Source organism: Dipteris shenzhenensis, chromosome 9 (assembly GCF_047967505.1).
Source record: "Dipteris shenzhenensis isolate YYH24624 ecotype China chromosome 9, Dip_SZ_1.0, whole genome shotgun sequence".
In the NCBI taxonomy this organism is placed as follows: domain Eukaryota; kingdom Viridiplantae; phylum Streptophyta; class Polypodiopsida; order Gleicheniales; family Dipteridaceae; genus Dipteris; species Dipteris shenzhenensis.
Window position 1 is genome coordinate 8,059,799 of NC_141604.1, and position 20,914 is coordinate 8,080,712.

General features: G+C 44.2%; 1 protein-coding gene across 4 annotated transcripts in view; it reads right to left on the bottom strand.

Annotated features, from left to right (window-relative positions):
* Positions 1–20,914, bottom strand: part of LOC147898142 (kinesin-like protein KIN-7E, chloroplastic) — a 77,557-nt gene that overhangs the window by 19,119 nt on the left and 37,524 nt on the right. For all 4 annotated transcript variants that reach the window (XR_015541494.1, XM_087378878.1, XM_087378877.1 and 1 more), the window contains exons 15-21: positions 14,991–15,173; positions 14,681–14,848; positions 13,923–14,159; positions 4,588–4,728; positions 4,317–4,442; positions 3,722–3,772; positions 3,526–3,573 (exon numbers count right to left, since the gene is read on the bottom strand). Coding sequence is in view for 3 of the 4 variants with exons in the window: in XM_087378878.1 (XP_087235004.1) it covers positions 3,526–3,573; positions 3,722–3,772; positions 4,317–4,442; positions 4,588–4,728; positions 13,923–14,159; positions 14,681–14,848; positions 14,991–15,173 (954 nt within the window). In the remaining variant the exon portion in view is untranslated. The remainder of the gene's footprint in view (positions 1–3,525; positions 3,574–3,721; positions 3,773–4,316; positions 4,443–4,587; positions 4,729–13,922; positions 14,160–14,680; positions 14,849–14,990; positions 15,174–20,914) is intronic.

The following is a 20,914-nucleotide window of genomic DNA, read 5'->3' on the forward strand; positions in this document are numbered from 1 at the left end:
CCCAAGCAATCACCCTTATACCAAGGGGAGAAAATGCATCTGAAGATCTCTGTCAGTATCCCAAGTGCTATCAAACAAAGTTTGGGCAAAAGCCCCTTGATCTGACAACTGAATCAAGTGGAGAACACCTCAACACTGAGGTAGCATGCAAAATAAAATCTCTCTGACACTTATACCTGACAATGTGTAATGCATAGACTGCCCCTGTGTACTCGGTAACAACACAACTCACAACGTACAGACACCAAGAAGAAAATCTTTTGAGCATTGTCAACGATGGGCAGTTAGGGACCGAGTAAACTCGATGCGCCCTGACCAAGCGTGGCTCAACTGAGATTTTCAAAGTGCGTACAAAGAATGTGACCTACAACAAATGTCACCAAATGCACTGCGGAAATAAAGCAAATGTGTGCTCCCTGGCTACACACTGCCTCAAGGCATATACTGCATACACATCCAGGCAAAAGCCCTTTGATAAAATCACCCAAAACTGAGATTTTCACTCAGTAAATGCATAGAAACTCCTGCTGTACTGCTGTCCTTCTTGTAGCACGCGCTTCCCCCAAAAAAAAAGACTTTGTAGCAAAAAACACCAAGTCCTGCTGTTTCTGTACCTGCTGTTTCGACGCCAACTCAGCGTATCTGCAGATGGACTGCACACAGGTGGACTGTCGTCCGTACCCTTTGTACAGCTGTCCGTACGACTGTACGGACAGTCCGTACAGCTGATGTAAGAGCTGCTGTATAACACAGCAGCTATGCTGCTGTACTGCAGCAGGCTCGCGACGCCCACGCTCTCCTCAAAGACCTAGCAGCTAGTAGCAGCTGCTATGCAGCAGCTGGCTGCTTGCTGGATGCGATGCCTCGAGCTGCAGCTAGCAGCTCATGTGTACGGGTACCCGTGACCAGCGACCAGCTCCGACCAGCGACCAGCTCAAAAAAAAAAAAAGGCCTGCAGATCTGCGCCGAAATGCGCCCGCAACCACGCCTTCTCTGATGCCCTCGAAAAACCGCGCCGCTTGGGATGCACACACCCGCGACCACGCTATCGAGCCCGTGACGAAAAAGCCTGCGCACTGTTCGTCGCCGTCAGTCCGTACAGTCGTACGAACGACGTACGGCAGTACGGAACTGGTCGTACGTCCGTACGTGTGGATGAGGATGAGGTTGAGGGAGAGTGAGAGACAGCTCGATGGCTCTGATACCAGTTGAGAGGGGGAAGAGAGAAGGAAGGGAGCAAGAGAGTGAGAGTCAGAGAGAGACACACTAGTGTGGGTGTGAAGTGAAAAGTGAGCCACACCACAAACTCACTTATGTTTTATTAGGATTAGGTTTACCCTATGACTGTCTTAAGACAGTCATAGGTATCCTATCTTTAATTCTTTTAATTAAGGGTAGGCAATGTGCCTTTACCCCAACAATCTATGCAGCGGGTCTGCAAGCAATCAAAGAAAGATTGCTGCAGAGAACGCCTAAAAAAGCCAAACAGAGAGAAAGTAGGATTACCAAAGACTTTACAATTCCTATGTGTCCATAAAGTCCATAGTGCCCAGTAGCCAACCCAAACGAAGAAAAGATGAAACTCCGGTCTGGATGGATGAAACCCAAATAGTCAGTAGAATCACCAAAGACTTTACAATTCCTATATGTCCATAAAGTCCAACTCGCCTAAAGAAAACATGTTGCCAAAGCGATACTTTATAGGCCCAAAGTTTGCTGTAATCTTTTCCTCCACCACTTGGCTGGGTGATGCATTCGCCAAACAGAATCATCTCTCTCTGAAACCCAAGGTTGAGGCAAAAGGATTTTATACAATGCACATACAGTAATCTGAGATAGCCTCAAAGACGAGAAGAGGACCTGGAGAAGTCAAAGTCTAATCTTCCAGCCAGTCCTGGAGTTCCAAAGGAGGAATCAGAACAAAAGGCGAAAGCAAGTAGTTTGTTGCCACAAAGGACGATAATGAGAGCCCAATCCATATGTAGTGGCTGCTAGAGAAAAGGGGAGCACAGTACCAGCATGATCTATAGCATCAGGAAACGAGGTGATGCCTTTAAACGAGACAAAGTAGGAATGTCGAGGTTCCTGTAAAGCCAAGGGAGGCTGAAAGACTTTCGACCATCATGTTTACAAGGGGAAGGATTAATGTGGGACGCATGCTGATAATAATGCAACTAGACCCACACACCACCACAATTGGGCCTTCCCAAGTCTGAACCTTGACTCATGTGGCTAGGCAGTTCAAAGACACCAATTTGGTATTAATGGTTTGGTTTATCAAACAAGGTTCAACTATTCTCCCTCCAAAACCCCCTTGAAATCCAGCAGATTAAAAGCTTCTTCATGGCCAGAGGGTCTCTAAGTCATGCTCAAAACCTCTCCATAAGTTGCACACTGTGAGCTGGAAGGTGCACGATTTCCATTATCATGCCCATATTTGGCAAAAGACTGATCCTTCCAAATGGAGTTTACAACATACCTTGGTGGGCATCCGAGCATATATTTGATGCTTTTGAAGCAGATTTTTCCTGCAACTTGTAAAGTCAAGGCCCTTGCATTTGGTCTCCACCAATGGGCCAGAGCCATGAAATAGAGAAGAGGGCATCATACCAGTGTCAGAGATCCCTTGGAACGCTAGGCAGAGGCGAGTGGAGACCAGACAAAATGTTACTAAAGATTGCATAAAATTGCAGAAAACAAAGATGCCATGCTCCTACATTGTGGAAAGACTCGGTGGTTTGGAAGATAATGAGCCACAATGCTTTTGACCAATCCTAAGGGTGATATTCCGCTGTATGGGCAAGAATGCATTCATGTACACGCGCACAGGTGCCCATGCAGATGAATGCACTCGCATAAGCTGTGGTGGATTAGATTTTGTTCAATAGGTCCATTTATATTCCAACTCAATCACTTGGCACCTTTTGACAGGGTCTCTCCTAAGAGCTGGATCCCATAGATCATGTATGTCTACATGGACCTTACGATCAACCAATCTCAAGAATGAATTTCACCGAGGTCATTACATAGTTTCTTTTACCGTTCATGGTGAAGTAGGCCCATCCATGCCCTGTAGAATATTTATATATAAGCCTATTTTTCTACAAGGGGCTCTCACATCCAGCACTCTTGAATAATGTCAAATTGATTTTGTAATGGTTTGTGATATTCCTAAGCATCTCCTAGAGGCAAGTAATGTTTTGGTCCATCCCTAAAATGTAACTCTCACAAACCTGTCAAGCACTTTACAACAGTTTTCACGCATTCCAAACAGCCTTTAGGTGTTGGCTAAACTGTTTCTCTATTTCATAGATCCTATATATACTTATCTGCATGTTCCAAGGAAATAAATCATGACCCTGTTGAGCACAAAAGCGTCTGTACAGGCTAATGGACCCTTTAGGGAAAATTTTATGTAAAAGGTGCAGCGGTGCAGGTCAATTGAGTTTCCTTAAAGAAAAACAAGCAAGCAGTCTCTACATCTGAACATGAATAAGAGGCCCGATTTGGGTTGCCAATGTTTACCTTTGCTTGCAACTGCTCTTGAAGAATCCTGTTGTCTGCACTTTTGATCTTCACAATAAATGTAAAAACTGATCAGACCTTGTAGAAGCTAATCTTCACAAATGACTGCAATCAGTAAAGCATGTTTCATTTCATTCTTTGCATCTTGTTAGGCAAGACAGTGAGCAAACATAAGAGCTTAGAAAGTTCTATGTACCTCCAGTTCAAACGACTTCTCATTCAGTTGGCCTGCCAGCTTCGAGATGGTCTGTATGTGAAATGCACATTAAAATTTTTCTTTTGGTTAGCCTTTGGTGTGGTTGGCCCCAAAGTCTTTTGTAAATTCACGGTTTCTTTAACTCTTTGTACATAATAAAAACTTCAACAAATGACAGAGTAAAGACAACAACAAATATTATTTCTCACACACTCTGAATGTAGAGCTACAACTTCAGGTATTGGGAGTGATGATACTATGCAAACCTAGAAGCTACGGTTTTTCATATTGGATTTTCCTCTGTCATATGCTCAGTGTATCGCTGCTTAAATAACACACATCATACCTTCAATGCTGCATCAATTCTTTGCCTAAAAATTTTTTATATTTATATGTTGCAAGCTGCAAACACCACCACTCACCACCCCATTATTCTCCCTTCACCCCCTCTAGCCTATTGCTTTTTTCTCCCCCCAATAGCTCAGTAAGGAGTGGGTAAATGTGCACACACGAGAGCAGGGGCCAGACATTGCTTCGTGAAGTTGTCCCAAAACAACTGTATCTTCAAGGAGAGAAGGGGAAGAGGGGGGGGGACCTGGGACAACTCAAACGGAGCAATATTGTTTTGTGCAGCTTCTCCACTACCAACCATGCGTTGCTCTAGGAGACGCATCTGCCTTTTCTTCTCTTGAATTTCATTCTTCAATTTCTGCATCTGTGCCTGTAAAATACCAAGGCAGGAAAATTTAGAAAATTTATTTACATGAACAATCAAAGCAACCTGGACATCCATGGTCACGAGAACTACTAAATTGGACCACTATTTGATAAAACTCTCCATGGCCGTTATAGAGAAGGCAACCTACTTGTAGCTGACTATCATCTGGATTATTTGCGGCTTGCTCTGTTAATCTCTTAAAAGAGCTTGTGCACAGTGCAACCTCACCCGCAAGCATCTTGACTTGCTCTCTCAAGAGATCCATTTGATCGGCCATAGTTGTCCCTGTCTGCAATTAAAGACCAGCACTAAGCTTCCACAACAAAAAAATGGCTAAATAAATTTATGCAAATAGCACACCTTGGGGAGCAATGCAAGCTGACCATTACTTAAAAAGTGCAGATTTTTCCCTTGGAGTACAAAATCTATGATTTTACATAAACGAGTTTCAAAAGTACACATTCATTTCTGAGTCAATAGTGTGAGACAATGTTAACTTTGAAAGAGTCAGAATTTTTTTAACAAATTAAATGCAGTGTAGCACATCAAGTTCCTTGTGGCTCTGATACAATGATAGACTCCCAATCAATACGAGGGCACTCTCTCGCATAACCACCCAACCACGGATTCTTTTTCTATGAGCTAGCATGTTCCTTAAGCCATGAGACCTCCTTGTTGGGACCTCCTTTTTTTAGCTGCTCTGGAATCCTCCCTCTTAGTCCAGTTCTTGGTAGAAAAGTAGAGAGAGATTGCTTCTTAAGGCCAACACTCCTATGCAGCGGAAGATTCACCCCGAGATCACAAGATACTTTTGTGGAAACACAACTCAAATACATGTATTTACTTAAATGTAAAGAAGGCAACTCAGATCTGAAAGAGAACTCAGATGTACAGCTGAGACAGAATGGATATATAGGTTAACATCGAGTACAAAAAGTTGCCAACATATGTACCACACCTCTAGAAACAATCCCTGAGGTAAGGAACCAATATAAGGCTCTGTTTGATGCACCCTCTGTATGTAACTCCTCTTGTGCCACATGCCTCTGTGTAGATTCAGTAACTGCTCAAAGGCTACAGACTCTTGCAAAGATATGTGCTGATGTGTACTGCAGACAAAGCTCCCGTTGCTGCACCACCTTATGCTCTGCTGCATTGAGTAGTTAAGCACCTGGGTGTGCTGCCAATGAAAGCCCTATTTATAGGAAAATCTTGGCCAAACTGGCCGACTGATCCTGCAGACCAGCCAACCTGGTCAGCAGACTACCAAACAGATCTGACCTGACTGGGTCTGTCAGCAGTCTGCCAACTACTTGTGGGTCTATAAAAGCAGCCCCTAGCAGTCAGTGTTGGCTGCTGCTGGTGCTGCCCACCTCTGGCAGCCCTGCCCCACTGCTGCCGTACAGGCTTCTGTACTGCTCCAGATATATGTTCCCACCTGTACCAGATCCTGCTCCTGCTATTGACCAGGAAATCGCGCAGCCCTTTCTACCTGCTGCTGCTGCTGCTGGGGTAAAGGCACATTGCCACCCCTTTATTAAAGATATGACACCTATGACTGTCTTAAGACAGTCATAGGGTGAAAAACCTAATCCTAATAAAACCTATGAGTTTGTGGTGTGGCTCATCACTTCACACCCGCATCTATTGTGTCACTCCTCTCTCTCACTCTCTCCCCGGTTGTACTTCTCCCTCTTTCCTTCCTCTCAACTGGTATCAGAGCCATCATCTCTCCCTCCTCACTCCTGCCTACCACTCCCTCTACCCCACCTTGTCCCCTCGGGACTCGTGCCCTCAGCAGCGTGCAGGCGGCGTGGGCGGAGCTTGGCATTGCGCAGGCAGCGCGGGCTTCAGCGGGATAGCGAGGACAGTAGCGCGGGCGACAGCGCGCGTGCGGGCTGAACAGGGCGGCGCGGAGCAGCGCCAGCAGCTGCAACAGCAGCTGCCTGGTGCGCACCCAGGTAGCCTCAGGGCCTCGAACAGGGCGGCGTGCAGGCGCGCGCGTGTACGGACGTACGGCCGTCCGTACCTCCGTACGGACACCGTACAAGCGTCCGTACTATACGGACGCCGCCGTACGTACAGGGAGCTGCGTCAGGAATTTTTTCGTCAAGGAAGAGCATTTCGAATTTTTTTTTTCTCTTTGTTTTGGAATTTCGTACCCTGCACAGGTACAGCAGGTACAGTGGTACCCTGCACAAGTACACAGGTACAGAAAGTACAGCAGTTTTTCTTTGGGGAAAGAAGAAAAAGAGAGAGCATTCCCAGCTGTTCAGTTCTTAAAACTCTGTGTTGAAGGTACAGTAAGTACCCTTGTGTCCCTCGTGCTTGAGGTGACTAGTACCACAGTGTGTGGTGGTTGCACAGTTATCTTGTTTCGGGAAGGTAATGCCTTGATTTTGCAAAGGGCTTTTATGCTTTTGCTAAGTGCAAATCTCAGCTTTTGGGTGACATTTTCAAAGGGCTTTTGCCTGGAAGCTTATGCAGTGTATGCCTTGAGGCAGTGTGGAGCCAGGGAGCCCACATTGGTCTTGTTTCCGCAGCGTATTCAGTGACATTTCTGCAGGTCACATTTTGTGTACGACACCTTGGAAAATCTCAGTTGAGCCACGCTTGGCCAGGACGCATCGAGTTTTACTCGGTCCCTAACTGTCCATCATTGACAGTGCTCAAAAGATTTTCTCTTCAGTGTTTGTACGTTGGGATCTGTGTTGTTATTGTGTACACAGGGCTGTTTATGCATTGCATTGTCAGGTGAAAGTGCCAGGAGAGCGCTGCATTTTGTATGCTACCTCAGTGTTGAGGTGTTTTTCACTTGGTACGGGTGTCAAATCAAGTGGCTTTTGCCCAGATTTTGCTTGAGAGCACTTGGGTTACTGTTTGAGACCTTCAGATGCCTTTTATCCCCTTGGCAGAAGGGTGATTGCTTGGGATTTGTCCCATTTTCTGTTGCAGGTTTGTGACAGGCTGAAGTGTCTCGAGCCTCTTTTTCAGTGAACAAAACAGTGTATGACAAGTGGTTTATGCATATAAAATCAGTGCAATACCTCATCTGAGGTGGGAGAAGTGATCAGGACAGCAGTGCTTTGTGCTTCGTCAACTGATGATGCACTGTTAAAGCACTTGTGGAACAGCTGCAGCATTCTGAAATTACTGTTTTATGCCTATTTGAGCACGGTACAGTGTGTCAGAAGGTACAGTAACTGGAGGGAAATTTTTTCTGTTTTGCTGCAGATTTTTTGACAGTAAAAACAGCACTATTGTGAGTGCTCTTGGCTCTTGATAGAGCAGGTTTTTTTTTTCTGAGAAATCAGAATTTTATTCAGTCCTTTTTCACTTACAGGGAGTCAGGTACTTTCCTTATCTGATATGGCATCAGGGGGAAGTGAATCATCAATTCTGAACATAAAGAAATTGGAAGGGGCACACAATTATGCATTATGGGCAGAACAGTGTTTGAATGTACTTCTGCTTAAGAAGATTTCTAAGCCCATAAGGGTGAAGGGTGTCGAGCCATCTAGGATGTCAGATGATGAGTGGGAGGAGCTAGATTTGTCCGCGAGGGCTGCTATCATGCTTACTCTCAGTGATTCTCTTGTGTACAATGTTCAGGCTGAAAAGACCTCTTATGGCGTATGGCAGAGGCTAGCAGAGTTGTATGCCCAAAAGAGTTCAGCCAGTAAGGTGTATTGGTTGAAGAAGCTGATTGATCTTCGCATGAAGGAAGGTACAGCTATGACCTCACACTTGAGTGAGTTCAATGCCATCTTTACACAGCTGATTGCACAGGGGTTGAACCTTGATGAGGAGTTCAAGGCTACTTTCTTGTTGTGTACCCTCCCTGAGAGTAGGGAAACTTTCAAGACCACCCTGTCTAATTCCAATGTCACTCTTATATATGCTGATGTAGAGAGCTCTCCCCTCATGGAGGAGATGAGCAGGAAGAATAATGCGGGCAGCAAGTCTTCAAATGCTTTGCAAGTATAGGAAAGAGGCAGGACTCAGCAGAAGGGGAGATCTGCTAGTAAGTCCAAATCCCGCAGTCAGTCCCGTGGCAAAAAGGATATTGAATGCTTTTATTGTGGCAAGAAGGGACATGTGAAGTCTAAGTGCTTCAAGTTTATACGGGATCAGAAAGCCAAGAAGGCTGAGGCAAAGGATGCAGGCAGTGGAAGCAAAGGCAAAGGCAAGGCCAAGGTAGATGACTTGGATGCAGTGAATGTTGCAGCAGAGGACAGTGACAGTGACAGACATGATGTTCTATGCTCTTCTGCTGTATCGCACATACTTTGGTTATTGATGGCCATGACATGCACACCTGGCTCTTGGATTCAGGTGCTTCTTTTCATGTTACTCCTCATAGGGAGTGGTTTACTTCCTACACAGGTACTCATGGAGTTGTTCACCTTGGGAACAACTATGCATGTCAGATTGCAGGGATTGGCAGTATACACATAGTATTCCCTGATGGACGCATATTTATGCTTGATGGTGTTCGCCATGTGCCGCAAATCAAGAAAAATCTGATTAGCACTAGCTTGTTGGATGACAATGGTTACCACACCACATTTGGGGATTCCAAATGGTTGATACCGGATGGCTAGGTTGTAGTGGCTGAGGGTTTTAAGAGTGATACCTTGTACCCTCTTTATGTTTCCAGTGTAGGTAATCATGTTGTTACCATAACCGAGCTGCCAAAGGTTTCATTGTGGCATAGCCGGTTGGGACACATGTCCGTTAAAGGAATGCAAGAACTGTCACGTTTGGGTTATCTGCCGTCTCTTTCATTTTCAGATTTGCCTACTTGTGATCATTGCATATTTGGCAAGCATTCTATGACTCCTCATAAGAGGAGAACTCCCCAAAATAGAGCACCGCTTGATCTAGTGCACACTGATTTGTGTGAGATGCCACAGTTATCACTAGGGGGTGCAAAGTATTTCATTACTTTTATTGATGATGCCACACGCAAAGTGTGGGTCTATTTCTTGAAGCATAAGAGCGCTGCCTTAGATGCTTTCAAGAAGTTTGTCGCTCAGGTTGAGAATCGGACAGGTCGCAGGCTGAAATGCCTCAGATCCGATAATGGGGGTGAGTATGTGTCAAATGTTTTTGTAGAGTTTTGCGTAGCTAAGGGCATTAAACAGGAACTCACAGCCCCTCATAATGCATCTCAAAATGGTGTAAGTGAGCGGATGAATCGAACTATTCAGGAGAAGGTTCGATGTATGTTGTCTTATGCTGCATTGCCCCATGGCTTTTGGGCAAAAGCCGTGCAAACAGCAGCTCACATAATCAACAGGTCGCCTAACAAGGCTTTGGAGTTGAAAGTGCCAGAAGAGGTGTGGTCTGGCAAGCCACCTTCATATAAGCACTTACGTGTGTTTGGCTGCGAGTGCTTTGCTTATATACGCAAAGAACTGCGCACCAAACTGGAGCCAAAGTCTTCCAGATGCATCTTTATGGGTTATGGTGACGAAGGTGAAATGGGGTACAGGTTATGGGATCCCGTTAAACGGAAGATTATACGCAGCAATGATGTCATCTTTAAAGAGGATAGTGTACACAAAGAACCCGTGCAACCTGTGGAATACAGGAGGGTTGTTTATGATGATGTCGGACAGCAAAGAATGCCCCTTAATATGCAGCAGCAGGCTGCTGCAGATAACCCTGTGCAAAAGGGTATACAGGCTGAAAATCAGCCAGATAATTTTGCCAATGATGCACCACTGAATATGCCAGCAAATGGGGCTGTGGAACAGCCAGATATGGTGGTACAGCCACCCGTCATGCATGACGAACAGGCTAGACAGCAGCCTAATCCGGAACATTTTGTTAGGAGGAGCACCCGTGTACAACGGCCTCCTGCCAGGTTTGTTCCAGGAGCCAATAATGTGGCTGATTTTATTATGCTGGCAGATTGTGGTGAGCCTTCCAGCTTCAAGGAAGCTATGGGAAGAACAGAGAAAAAGAAGTGGGAGAAAGCCATGCAGTCAGAAATGGACTCCCTACTTCAAAATGATACATGGGACTTGGTGCAGCTACCTGCAGGCAGAAAGGTTTTGCCATGCAAGTGGGTTTACAAAGTCAAAGTGGATTCAAATGCTTTACCGAGGTATAAGGCCAGATTGGTTGCCAAGGGATTTAAGCAGGAGAAGGGCATTGACTTTGATGAGATCTTTTCTCCTGTAGTCAAGATGACTACTTTGAGAGCGGTGTTAGCTCTTGTTGCTCATGAGGACATGGATTTATGTCAGATGGATGTGAAGACTGCTTTTCTTCACGGAGATCTCCATGATGAGATCTATATGAGTCAGCCAGAGGGATATGCTGTTAAAGGGAAAGAGCAGCTTGTGTGTAAGCTCAAGAGGAGCTTCTATGGACTCAAGCAGGCACCAAGAGAATGGTACAAGAAGTTTGATGCCTTCATGCAGTCCCAAGGGTATCATAGGTGTGAGACCGATCATTGCTTGTACACCAAACGGGCAAAGGATGGTAGTTTGATGCTACTCATTCTATATGTGGATGACATGCTGATTGCCAGTAAATCTCAGCATGAGATTAGTGCTTTAAAGAAACAACTGCATAAGTCTTTTGACATGAAAGACTGGGGTGATGCAAACCATATTCTTGGCATGCGGATTACTCGTGACAAGTCCAAGGGACTTTTGTTTCTGTCACAGAAGGAGTACATTGACAAAGTACTGCAGAGGTTTAAAATGGAGGGGGGGAAGTCTATTAGTACCCCGCTATTAGTACCCCGTTGCCTCCACATTTAAAACTCAGCAGTAAGGACAGCAGTCCCAGATCAGATGATGATAAGGCTGAAATGGCCAAGGTTCCGTATGCATCTGCAGTTGGTTCTTTGATGTATGCCATGGTTGCCACTCGTCCGGATATTACTTTTGCGGTGGGAGTCATCAGCAGGTATATGGCAAATCCAGGCAAGCGGCACTGGGAAGCAGTGAAAGGTGTCTTGAGGTATCTCAAGGGTACCAAAGACTTGTGCATATGCTATGGTAGGCAGGATGCATTGGTGCATGGTTTTACAGATTCAGACTATGCAGGGAATGCAGATAACCGGAAGTCTACTACCGGTTATATTTTCACATTTGCAGGAGGTGCTATATCATGGGTGTCTCGGTTGCAGAAATGCGTTGCACTGTCAACTACTGAAGCTGAATATGTTGCAGCCACTGAAGCTTGCAAGGAAGCAATATGGCTTACTCGGCTGGTGGGAGATTTGGGCATTACGGGCCAGTTTTGCATTGTGATAGTCAGAGTGCTATCATGTTGGCAAAGAATCCGGTCTTTCATCAAAAGACCAAGCACATAGATGTGAAATATCATTTCATCAGGGAGGTACTGGAAGACAAGCGACTTGAGCTTGTGAAAGTGCATACTGATGATAATCCTGCAGATTTGCTCCAGATTTGCTCACTAAGAGCTTGCCTACAGAGTGGTTTGCACATTGCCGCCACATCATGGGATTAGGATGAGACCATTCTTATTTTATGGTCTTGTATACAGTAACTGTATATTGCTGTAATTTTTATTCTTTTCTCCCCTTTAGGCACATTGGCCTTTAGGTGGGAGGTTGTTGGGGTAAAGGCACATTGCCACCCCTTTATTAAAGATATGACACCTATGACTGTCTTAAGACAGTCATAGGGTGAAAAACCTAATCCTAATAAAACCTATGAGTTTGTGGTGTGGCTCATCACTTCACACCCGCATCTATTGTGTCACTCCTCTCTCTCACTCTCTCCCCGGTTGTACTTCTCCCTCTTTCCTTCCTCTCAGCTGCTAATACATAGATGACTCCAGGAACATTCCCAAACTCATCCTCTAAAAAGACAACATAGTGCAGTTTCAATCTCACAATAGTCACTCATAAGATTGAAAACCATAGACTCCATCACGCATAGCAAGGACTAGCTACTAGCTACTATGACATCCCCACTAACGTCATCAGCGCCCAACAGTGGGTGTAGAGCCTTTCTACCTGCAGCTGCTGCTGTGCACTGTTGCAGATCATGTGCATGTGCCCTCTGCTTGGGCTCATGGCTGGGCTCTTTCCAACCCACAGCCAGCCCATGAAGGCAGTCTTTGGTGGCCGTTTGGGTTCAGTCTTTGGTTGCCGTCTTTGGTTGCCGTTTGGGCTGCCCCAAATAAACCCTAAACAGGATCTCTGTCTGCTGTCCATGCTGCCCACATGGCAGCTTCAGCCCATCCCAGTACTCGTCTACCTACTGACAATGCTATACAGGTGTCAAGCCCCTAAGCTCTCCTCAGCCGAGGGCTCTGTTAGATATGCTCAATGCCCCACTCTCCTAGTAACCACCAATGGTCCATGGTGCTAAAGTTGTAAGGCCCCCATATGAGGAGAAGCCATGTGTGAGCCCGGGACACCGGATGGATCCTGACTTGCATGTTGACTTGTATGTTAGATGAGGTCTATCAATGACACCGTTGATGGTAGAAAGGTGATTGTGTGGGAGCCCCTTATTCTTACTGGGGCTTGGGGGCCAACTGGGGGGTCCCAGGGGGGCTAGCGGCCCCCTTGGTGGGGGTTCGAGGATGTGAGAGCCCCCGAGGCGACGGTATAGGAAATATTCCCTGAATATTCCATGGACGACTTCACCGACTAGGTTGACTAGTCGTTTCCACTGACTAGGTTGACTGGTCGTTTCCACCGACTACCACCCTCATAGCTATAAAAAGGCGACCTCCCCAGTCCATTGTATCATATCAGTTCATATCAGATCAGATCAGATCTTCCAGCTAGTAGCTCTTCACCTAGTATCTGTCTAGATCGCCATCTAAGCTCGACTATGGGAGCGCACGGGTGGACAGAGCCATCATCTGTACTACATCAGTATTTTAGGAAAATTTTGTTAATCTCCAGTTTGCTGTGTACTCTTTATTCTTTGTTCAGTTTCTCTTCCGTTGCGCTGCGTGATTTAACAGGCTCATGAGTCATAGGTGGGCATTGACCCTATACCTCCAACAGCGACTTGTATTCATTTTGTGAGTGCCAAGTCTGCTATAAGGGACCTTTCACATTAGCCCTCTCATGGGCCGACATACACCCCTCTATTGCCTAGACCTATGAATGCCCCCAAGTCCTAGCCCTTTAGCACTGTCAAGCCCTTGTGGTTTCCCTTATGTCATAACCCATTAGCACAAGTTCCAACATTATAATTGGCACCTACGCATTCATTCATTCAGCCCACTTGCTCTTTCAGTCTTTCAGCTTTTACTTTTAAGGATGGATAATCAGTTATGGAGCCAAAACTACGTCTAGATAATGCATTCATTCAGAAACTTAAGATATCCATGGCATCTGCCAGGCAATTAAGCCCTGATGATTGAATTGTGCTTTTGATAAACTTTGTGTTCCCTCATGGTAATGTCGTTGTCCTGTTTCGTGTACACGGAGAGAGAGAGAGAGAGAGAGAGAGAGAGAGAGAGAGAGCTTACAGGGGGAGGCCTCCTGCCACGTACGGTTGCACTAAACAGTTCTCCAGCTTGTGTAGGTTCCAGAAAAGAATCAATTGGAGCTATCTCGTCTGCTCTTCGACTGACAGACTTGCGACGTCCTTTGAAGTCGAAACCGGGATGATCTACTTGTACAGCAGAAGACCCACTTGTTGCAGGTGACCCACAGGAAGAGTTATCTGAATCCAAATTCCCTCCCGTGCTGCCATGTTCATTTTTCTGAAAGAAATAACCAATGAATGCATGTCTCATCATGGGTTATCACAAATGGCAGACAAGCACCAGAATGTTCCACATCGTTCAAAAGATAAATTTGTTTTGTTTATTTGATGTGCATGCAGTAAAGATTGTCTTCAAAGAAGAGACCATCAGAACCTTAATGTTTTTTTTTTTTTTGGGCACCTCATGTTCACACTCAGTAATCCTAGACATTTTGTACTTACTTCCAAAGCCTGTTGGCACTTTTTAATAACTTGTATTCTTCTATTGTTAATGTGGCTTCATCTATCAATTGTTCATTGAGTTTTCTATACCTTAACCAAATACAGGGGTTGGGAAATACAAATGACACACAAAACTCTCCAATTTAAAATTCAATAACACCTCATGATGTCTTAGTAGATTAAACACAAAGATTCTTGTTTTCCACATCCCTTGATTAAGCTAATTGGATTGACACAATGTACAATATTACAGCATCAAGCATTTGCACTGGAAGAGGTAGAAGCTTGAATACTTGCCTTATGCTTGAACCAGGCCAACATACTGCGCCTTTTGCTCTTTTTCTCTCCTTTTAAAATGTCATCTGCAATAATGTTGTCACTTTTTCCATCTAAAGACAGTTCTGAGTCGTGACCATCATCATCTTCAGCAATAAATTCACGCCTTCTATCTGGTAGATATGCAAGCTGCAGGGCAGTAAGTGTGAATCACTAGCTAGCCCTCTGCTAGTTTATGGCAGTTGATGTATCAATGTGTTTCTCTTGATTCCTCTCCAATTTCAACTGAGAACAAGAAAAGCTAATTTCCTTGAGAGATGCAATTCATTACCTCCTCTTCACCGAAAGAATGTCTACGTCGATGATTTTGCCTTTCAGGAAGACTTTGAGGGACTGTGTTTTTGGTAGAAACGAGTATAAGCTTGGTCAGTCTTTGAATTCTGCCCATTAAAGCTGCCTTAGCTTGTTCTTCTTCTTCTAGCCGTGACTGGAGCTTCACTTGTCCAGCTTCGAGCTGTCACACAAAGTAGAAACCTTTAAGAATTGTTTTGTTTATTTAAGAAAGACATGAAAACAACATCAATGAGAGAATAGCAGACTAGAAATTTCAGACAGCATCACTTATGTTTATGTAAACATCACGGCATGATCACCATACTAAATAAAGAAACAAAAATTAAATGCAATATTCATTTTACCTTGCTTTTTTTTTTTAAGGCATAAAGATTTGTGCAAAGTAGAAGGCAACAGAAACAAGCTTGTAGCAGCGACTGCAGTACCACTAATCCTGGTACAATTCCATAACACAGATTCCCTGGTCTTTATTAATTCACAAAAGAAGATGAATAAGCATGAGAGAAAGAGGAGCAGTGTAGGTCTTTATTGTTACAAGAAAACAATCAAAGGAAACTCAACAAGTGGCAAGTCCGTGCACGGATGACACCATTCATGGATAAAGGATGCTCTTCCAAATCTTTTTTCCAGGGGTTACATTCTCATCAGAGGAAGAGCTCCTGTCTAAGAGTAAGGAAGATTGATGGCACCTGGACTTTTCTCTCTCTGATCTTGATCATGAATGTTATGATCAATTTCAGAAGCTATTTGCAGCCCCCTCAGCTCCCACTCAGCCAATGATAGATGCACGGCAAGCTCTTTTGAGACATGTCCAACCAATCATGCTTCAGGAGGATGCCTTATCCCTGGATCAGTCATTCACAGCAGAAGAATTACATAATGCCTTGCTCCATCTTGGCAAAGGGAAATCTCGGTCTAACAGTGGAATTCTATTTGGCATTCTGGGACGACCTTAAAGATGTCATGCTACAAATGATTAATGATGCCTGGAACAACAATTGTATGCCTAATTCATGGAAACATGGGCTGGTCAAGCTTATTCCGAAGAAAAATCTTTTTGAAACTTTATTAGACTGGAGGCCCATTACTCTCATGCCAGTGCAATATAAGCTCATCACCAAAATGCTTGTGCATAGAGTGCATACCTTTTTGCATGATGGGCTACATCCTTTTCAATATGGATTTGTGCCTAGAAGGCAGATATATGATAACATTGCCAATGCCATGACTGCCATTGAGTATGCCAAATACACTGAACAAGATGTTTTAATCTTACAGGTAGACATAGCTAAAGCTTTCGACACTGTTCAGTGGGATTTCATTGCACAAACAATGCACAAGATGGGATTTGGGCCAAAAATGGTGCAGGTTATCTATTGGCTATATAAAGACTCTTCAACCCAATGTATTTTGGCCAATCATTTGTCTACATCTTGGACATTGGGTAAGTCAGTGAGGCAAGGTTGCCCTCTCAGTGCGCTACTTTATGCCATTGCCACTCACCCCCTGCTAATCTATATGGATCATCTTACCTCACAGGGGAAATTAAAAGGTTAACAGTTGCCAGGAGGATCTAGCTTTGTGGCCCAGGCATATGCAGATGACTCCTTTTTTATGCCTCAAAATACACAGCAAGAACTGAACACTTTAATGGATGCTTTATCTTTGTTTGGACTGGCAGCGGGACTGCATGTTAATTTTGAGAAATCCAAACTCAAACCCTTAAAGAGTCGCGATTGGCATGCCATACTTTGGCCAGGAGAGATTTTAGATCCTCATGTTCTGATCGGATATCCTATTGGCTGGCTGGTCACTAGAAAACAGCAGCTTAATTGGATATTAGATAAGCTAAATGCAAAGCTAAATTATTGGAAAATTGCCACTTGGCCACTTCATGTCCGCCTCAGGAATGTGCAATCCATTGTTATGGCATACATACAATTCTTTCTGCCACTCTTACATTGGACAAATCAAAAAATTGCAGCCTATATGTCAAAAGCCATGGACATGCTATGGAAGAATAAGGCCTCCAAGAAGGCATTCCGTTTGTTGAAAATGGACTTTATCTGTTCTCCTCGGAAATGTAGCGGTTTGAATGTGCTTAATATTCGCTATCATGCACTCTCACCAAAGGTATCAATGCTACTCACCTTCTTTAAGCAAACTGATACGTTCAATTTCTAATCTCTCGTTCTCTCTGTCCATTCACGGGCAATCACAAGCGCTGGCATCGTATTTTTCCTCCCAGCCTATCTTGTGGATTGCATGCATCATTAGATACGTAATTTTTCATTCCTTATGCCTATCCACAAGCCCACAACTCCCTAGATGGTTCCCTCTGCCACATGTCATCATTTTAGACCTTTAGCTTGGTACACCATTTACCCCTCTCTTGGGGCACAATTATAACATTTGCCCCTTGGCATTCTTACACATCTAGGTGCACCTAGGCCTGAGCACTCTGAACCACCTAGTCGATGCCAATACAACCTCACCTAGGACCTTGGCAGTTACTTCCCTTGACCATTTTATTTACGCACATAAAATATTACAAAAGTTGGTCATCTAAGAGAAAATGCCCACCGATCTTTCCGAGGTCATGCTATCTCGGCTAGAGCATAACATTCCTTCCCTCTTCAAGCATCAGCGTCCTTGATGATGAAATCTAGGAATACTCTCCGTAACTGGTATACGGATTCCCAGGTAGCTTCCAATAGAGGTAAACCATGCCATGCAACCAACACCGTGGGTATCTTTTGATTGCGCACTTGCATTGTTCCTCGGTCCAGGATTCTTATTGGTTTGTGTCTTGCATTATCCTCTATCTCCTGAAACAAAACAACACCTTCGATTAGTGAGTCACCTGTATGCAAAAATTTCTTTAAACGAGAAACATGAAACACTGGGTGCACCTTACACCCCGGTGGTAATTCTAATTTATAGGCTATCTTGCCTATTCTTTTTAGAATTAACCATGGCCCACAATATCGAGGTGATAACTTAGCACATTCTCCTGCAGTCAAAGACTTAGAATGCGAAGGAACTCTGAGAAAAACTCTTTCTCCTTCCTTAAATTCTCTATTGGATCGGTTTTCATCCGCATACGCCTTAGCTCTATCCATAGCTTGGCAGATGTTAGCTCTCGCAAGTGCTAGCATCTCCCGCATCTGAACCACAAAGTTCGCGGCACTAGGCACTTTCTGAGGTATTCCAACTATAGTTGGATTCGCTGGTCTACAGCCATAGTTCAGCTCAAACGGATTGAACCCTGTAGGGGAATGTTTTCTATCATTGTAGGCAAACTCCAACAATGGCAACCACTTGTCCCATGTATGTTGCCTCAATGACATACATGCTCTAAGCATATCCTCTAAAATTTGGTTGATTCTTTCTATTTCACCATCCGTTTCTGGATGATCCCCACTACTCATTCCCAACTCAGTCCTTAGTGTCTCAAATACCGCAGTCCAAAAATGACCTCTATCTGACACTATGGATTTGGGTAATCCATGCAGACGAAATATATGTCTCATAAACAAATCCGCTACTTGCGGGGCACTAACAAACTCTCTAGTTGGAATGAAGTGAGCCATCTTAGTAAGACGATCAACCACCACAAGGATAGAATCATATCCACCTTGTCTCGTAGGCAGTCCTATAATAAAGTCCATGGAAATGCTCTCCCACTTACTTAGTGGTATCTCCAAGGGCTGTAAAAGTCCGATGGTTTCACCCGCTCTGCCTTACTTGACACGAAAAACAACGTGTCACATATTCATGAATATGCTTTTTTATCTTTGGCCAAAAGAAATCTCGCTTCACGAGGTCATATGTCTTCTCGACTCCTGGATGTCCCGCACATGGGCTATCATGGCACTGTCGAATGACTCTCTGCCTGAGATCATTCTGATTAGGTACTACTACCTTGCCATTTCTTTTCCGCATACCATCCCTTATGGCATATCTTGCATAAGTTTGGCCTTTTCTGGATGCCAGGTCATCCTTTTCCCCGAATTTCAATACATGAGCCTTAGGCCAAAGGCTCTGGACGAACTCGTCCACCCTTTGAGTTTCTCTAATCTCGGCCATCAGAGCACTCTCTGACACCGTGAAACTCATGTTATGCATAATGCGTGACAACGCATCAGCAACTTTATTATCTTTCCCTCTTCGGTACCGAATCGTCAAATTAGACTTCTGCATGAGTTCTGCCCACCTAGCTTGGCGGCCTCTCAAGTCAGGTTGTTTACAAAAATGTTTCCGAGTATCATGATCAACATCCACATAAAACTCTGATCCATACAAATAATGTCGCCATGTTTTCAAAGCATGGACAACAGCATACAACTCTAATTCATGAGTTGGCCAATTTCTTTGAGAGGGAGAAAGCTTCTTGCTTTCAAAGGCTACTGGCCTTCCCTCTTGGAGGAGAACTGCTCCTACCGCAATGCCACTTGCATCGGTTTCCAGAAACAATGGTTTCTGGGGATCAACTATTTTTAACACCGGTCCTGTGACCACAGCTTGTTTTATGCTGTTAAAACTTTCTTGTTGATTATGTCCCCATATAAAAGGTACTTTATCTGAGGTCAGATCAATCAATGGCGATACTATTTCGGAATATCCTTTGATATGCCTTCGATAAAATTGAACAAATCCCAAGAATGATCGCAAAGCGGTCAAACTCTGAGGGATTGGCCAAGTTAGTATCGCAACCACTTTCTTCGAATCCATTTCTACCCCCTCTGGAGTAATTATGAATCCTAAATATTCAAGTCTAACCATACACAGTATAGTTTTCTTCTTATTTACATAAAGACTGGCTTTCCTCAAAGTACTAAACACTATTCTTAAGTGTTCATGATGCTCAGTAATACTTTTACTGAATACTAGAATATCTTCAATAAGATATACTACAAACTTTCAGATATACGAACGTAGTAAATCGTTCATAAGCATGACGAATGTAGCTAGAGCATTGGTAAGTCCAAAGGGCATTACCAAAAACTCATAATGACCAAACCTGCTTCTGAAAGCGGTTTTATGCACATCCTTGGCTCTAATACGGATCTTATGGTAGCCACACTTAAGATCTATCTTACTGAAAATTACGGCCCCATGTAATGCATCTAGCAAATCATCGATCCGAGCCATCGGATACCTGTGCTTAATAGTGATATTATTCAATGCTCTGTAATCTATACAGAGGCGAAAAGTATCATCTTTCTTCCTCTTTAATATCACTGGCGAAGCAAAAGGTGAAAAACTAGGTTGAATCTGCCCCAGCTTGAGATATTCTTCCAGTTATCTTCGCACCTCAGCTTCCTCTGTAAAGCTTAATCTATAGGGAGGTCTATTTACAGGTTCTTCCCCTGGGATAAGCTCAATTTTATGCTGAACATTCCGCTCTGGAGGTAACCCATAAGGTAACTCATCCCTGAAACAATCAGAGAACTTCTCCGATATCTCCTTAGCCAACTCGGCCATTTCCCCGGCTTAGGTAGCCTCAATGCTAGCCGATGCATCATCAATCGACTCTACCGATGCTATACACAGACACAGAAACTCTTTCGGAGTCTTTCGAATTTCCATGGCTGAAATCAATGGTCCTCGAGGTAAATCCTTTTCACCTCGCAAAACATATTCTACCCCGTTCATCTTGAACTGGTAAATATGCTTTTTCCAATCAATGGCTGGATTTTTCCAAAAATGCCAAGCCATGCCTAGGGCTATATCTACGTGAGCAAGCCTGGTCAACTCAAAGTCCAGCTTCTCAACATAGTCCTGTATTCGAAGTTCCAACTGGGTAACCCTCTGGTCCCATACTTCAGTTGAACTTCCATCCGCCATCCTGACTATATAAGCATAGTCAGACGGACCAGTTTTCAACTTGAGCCTCTT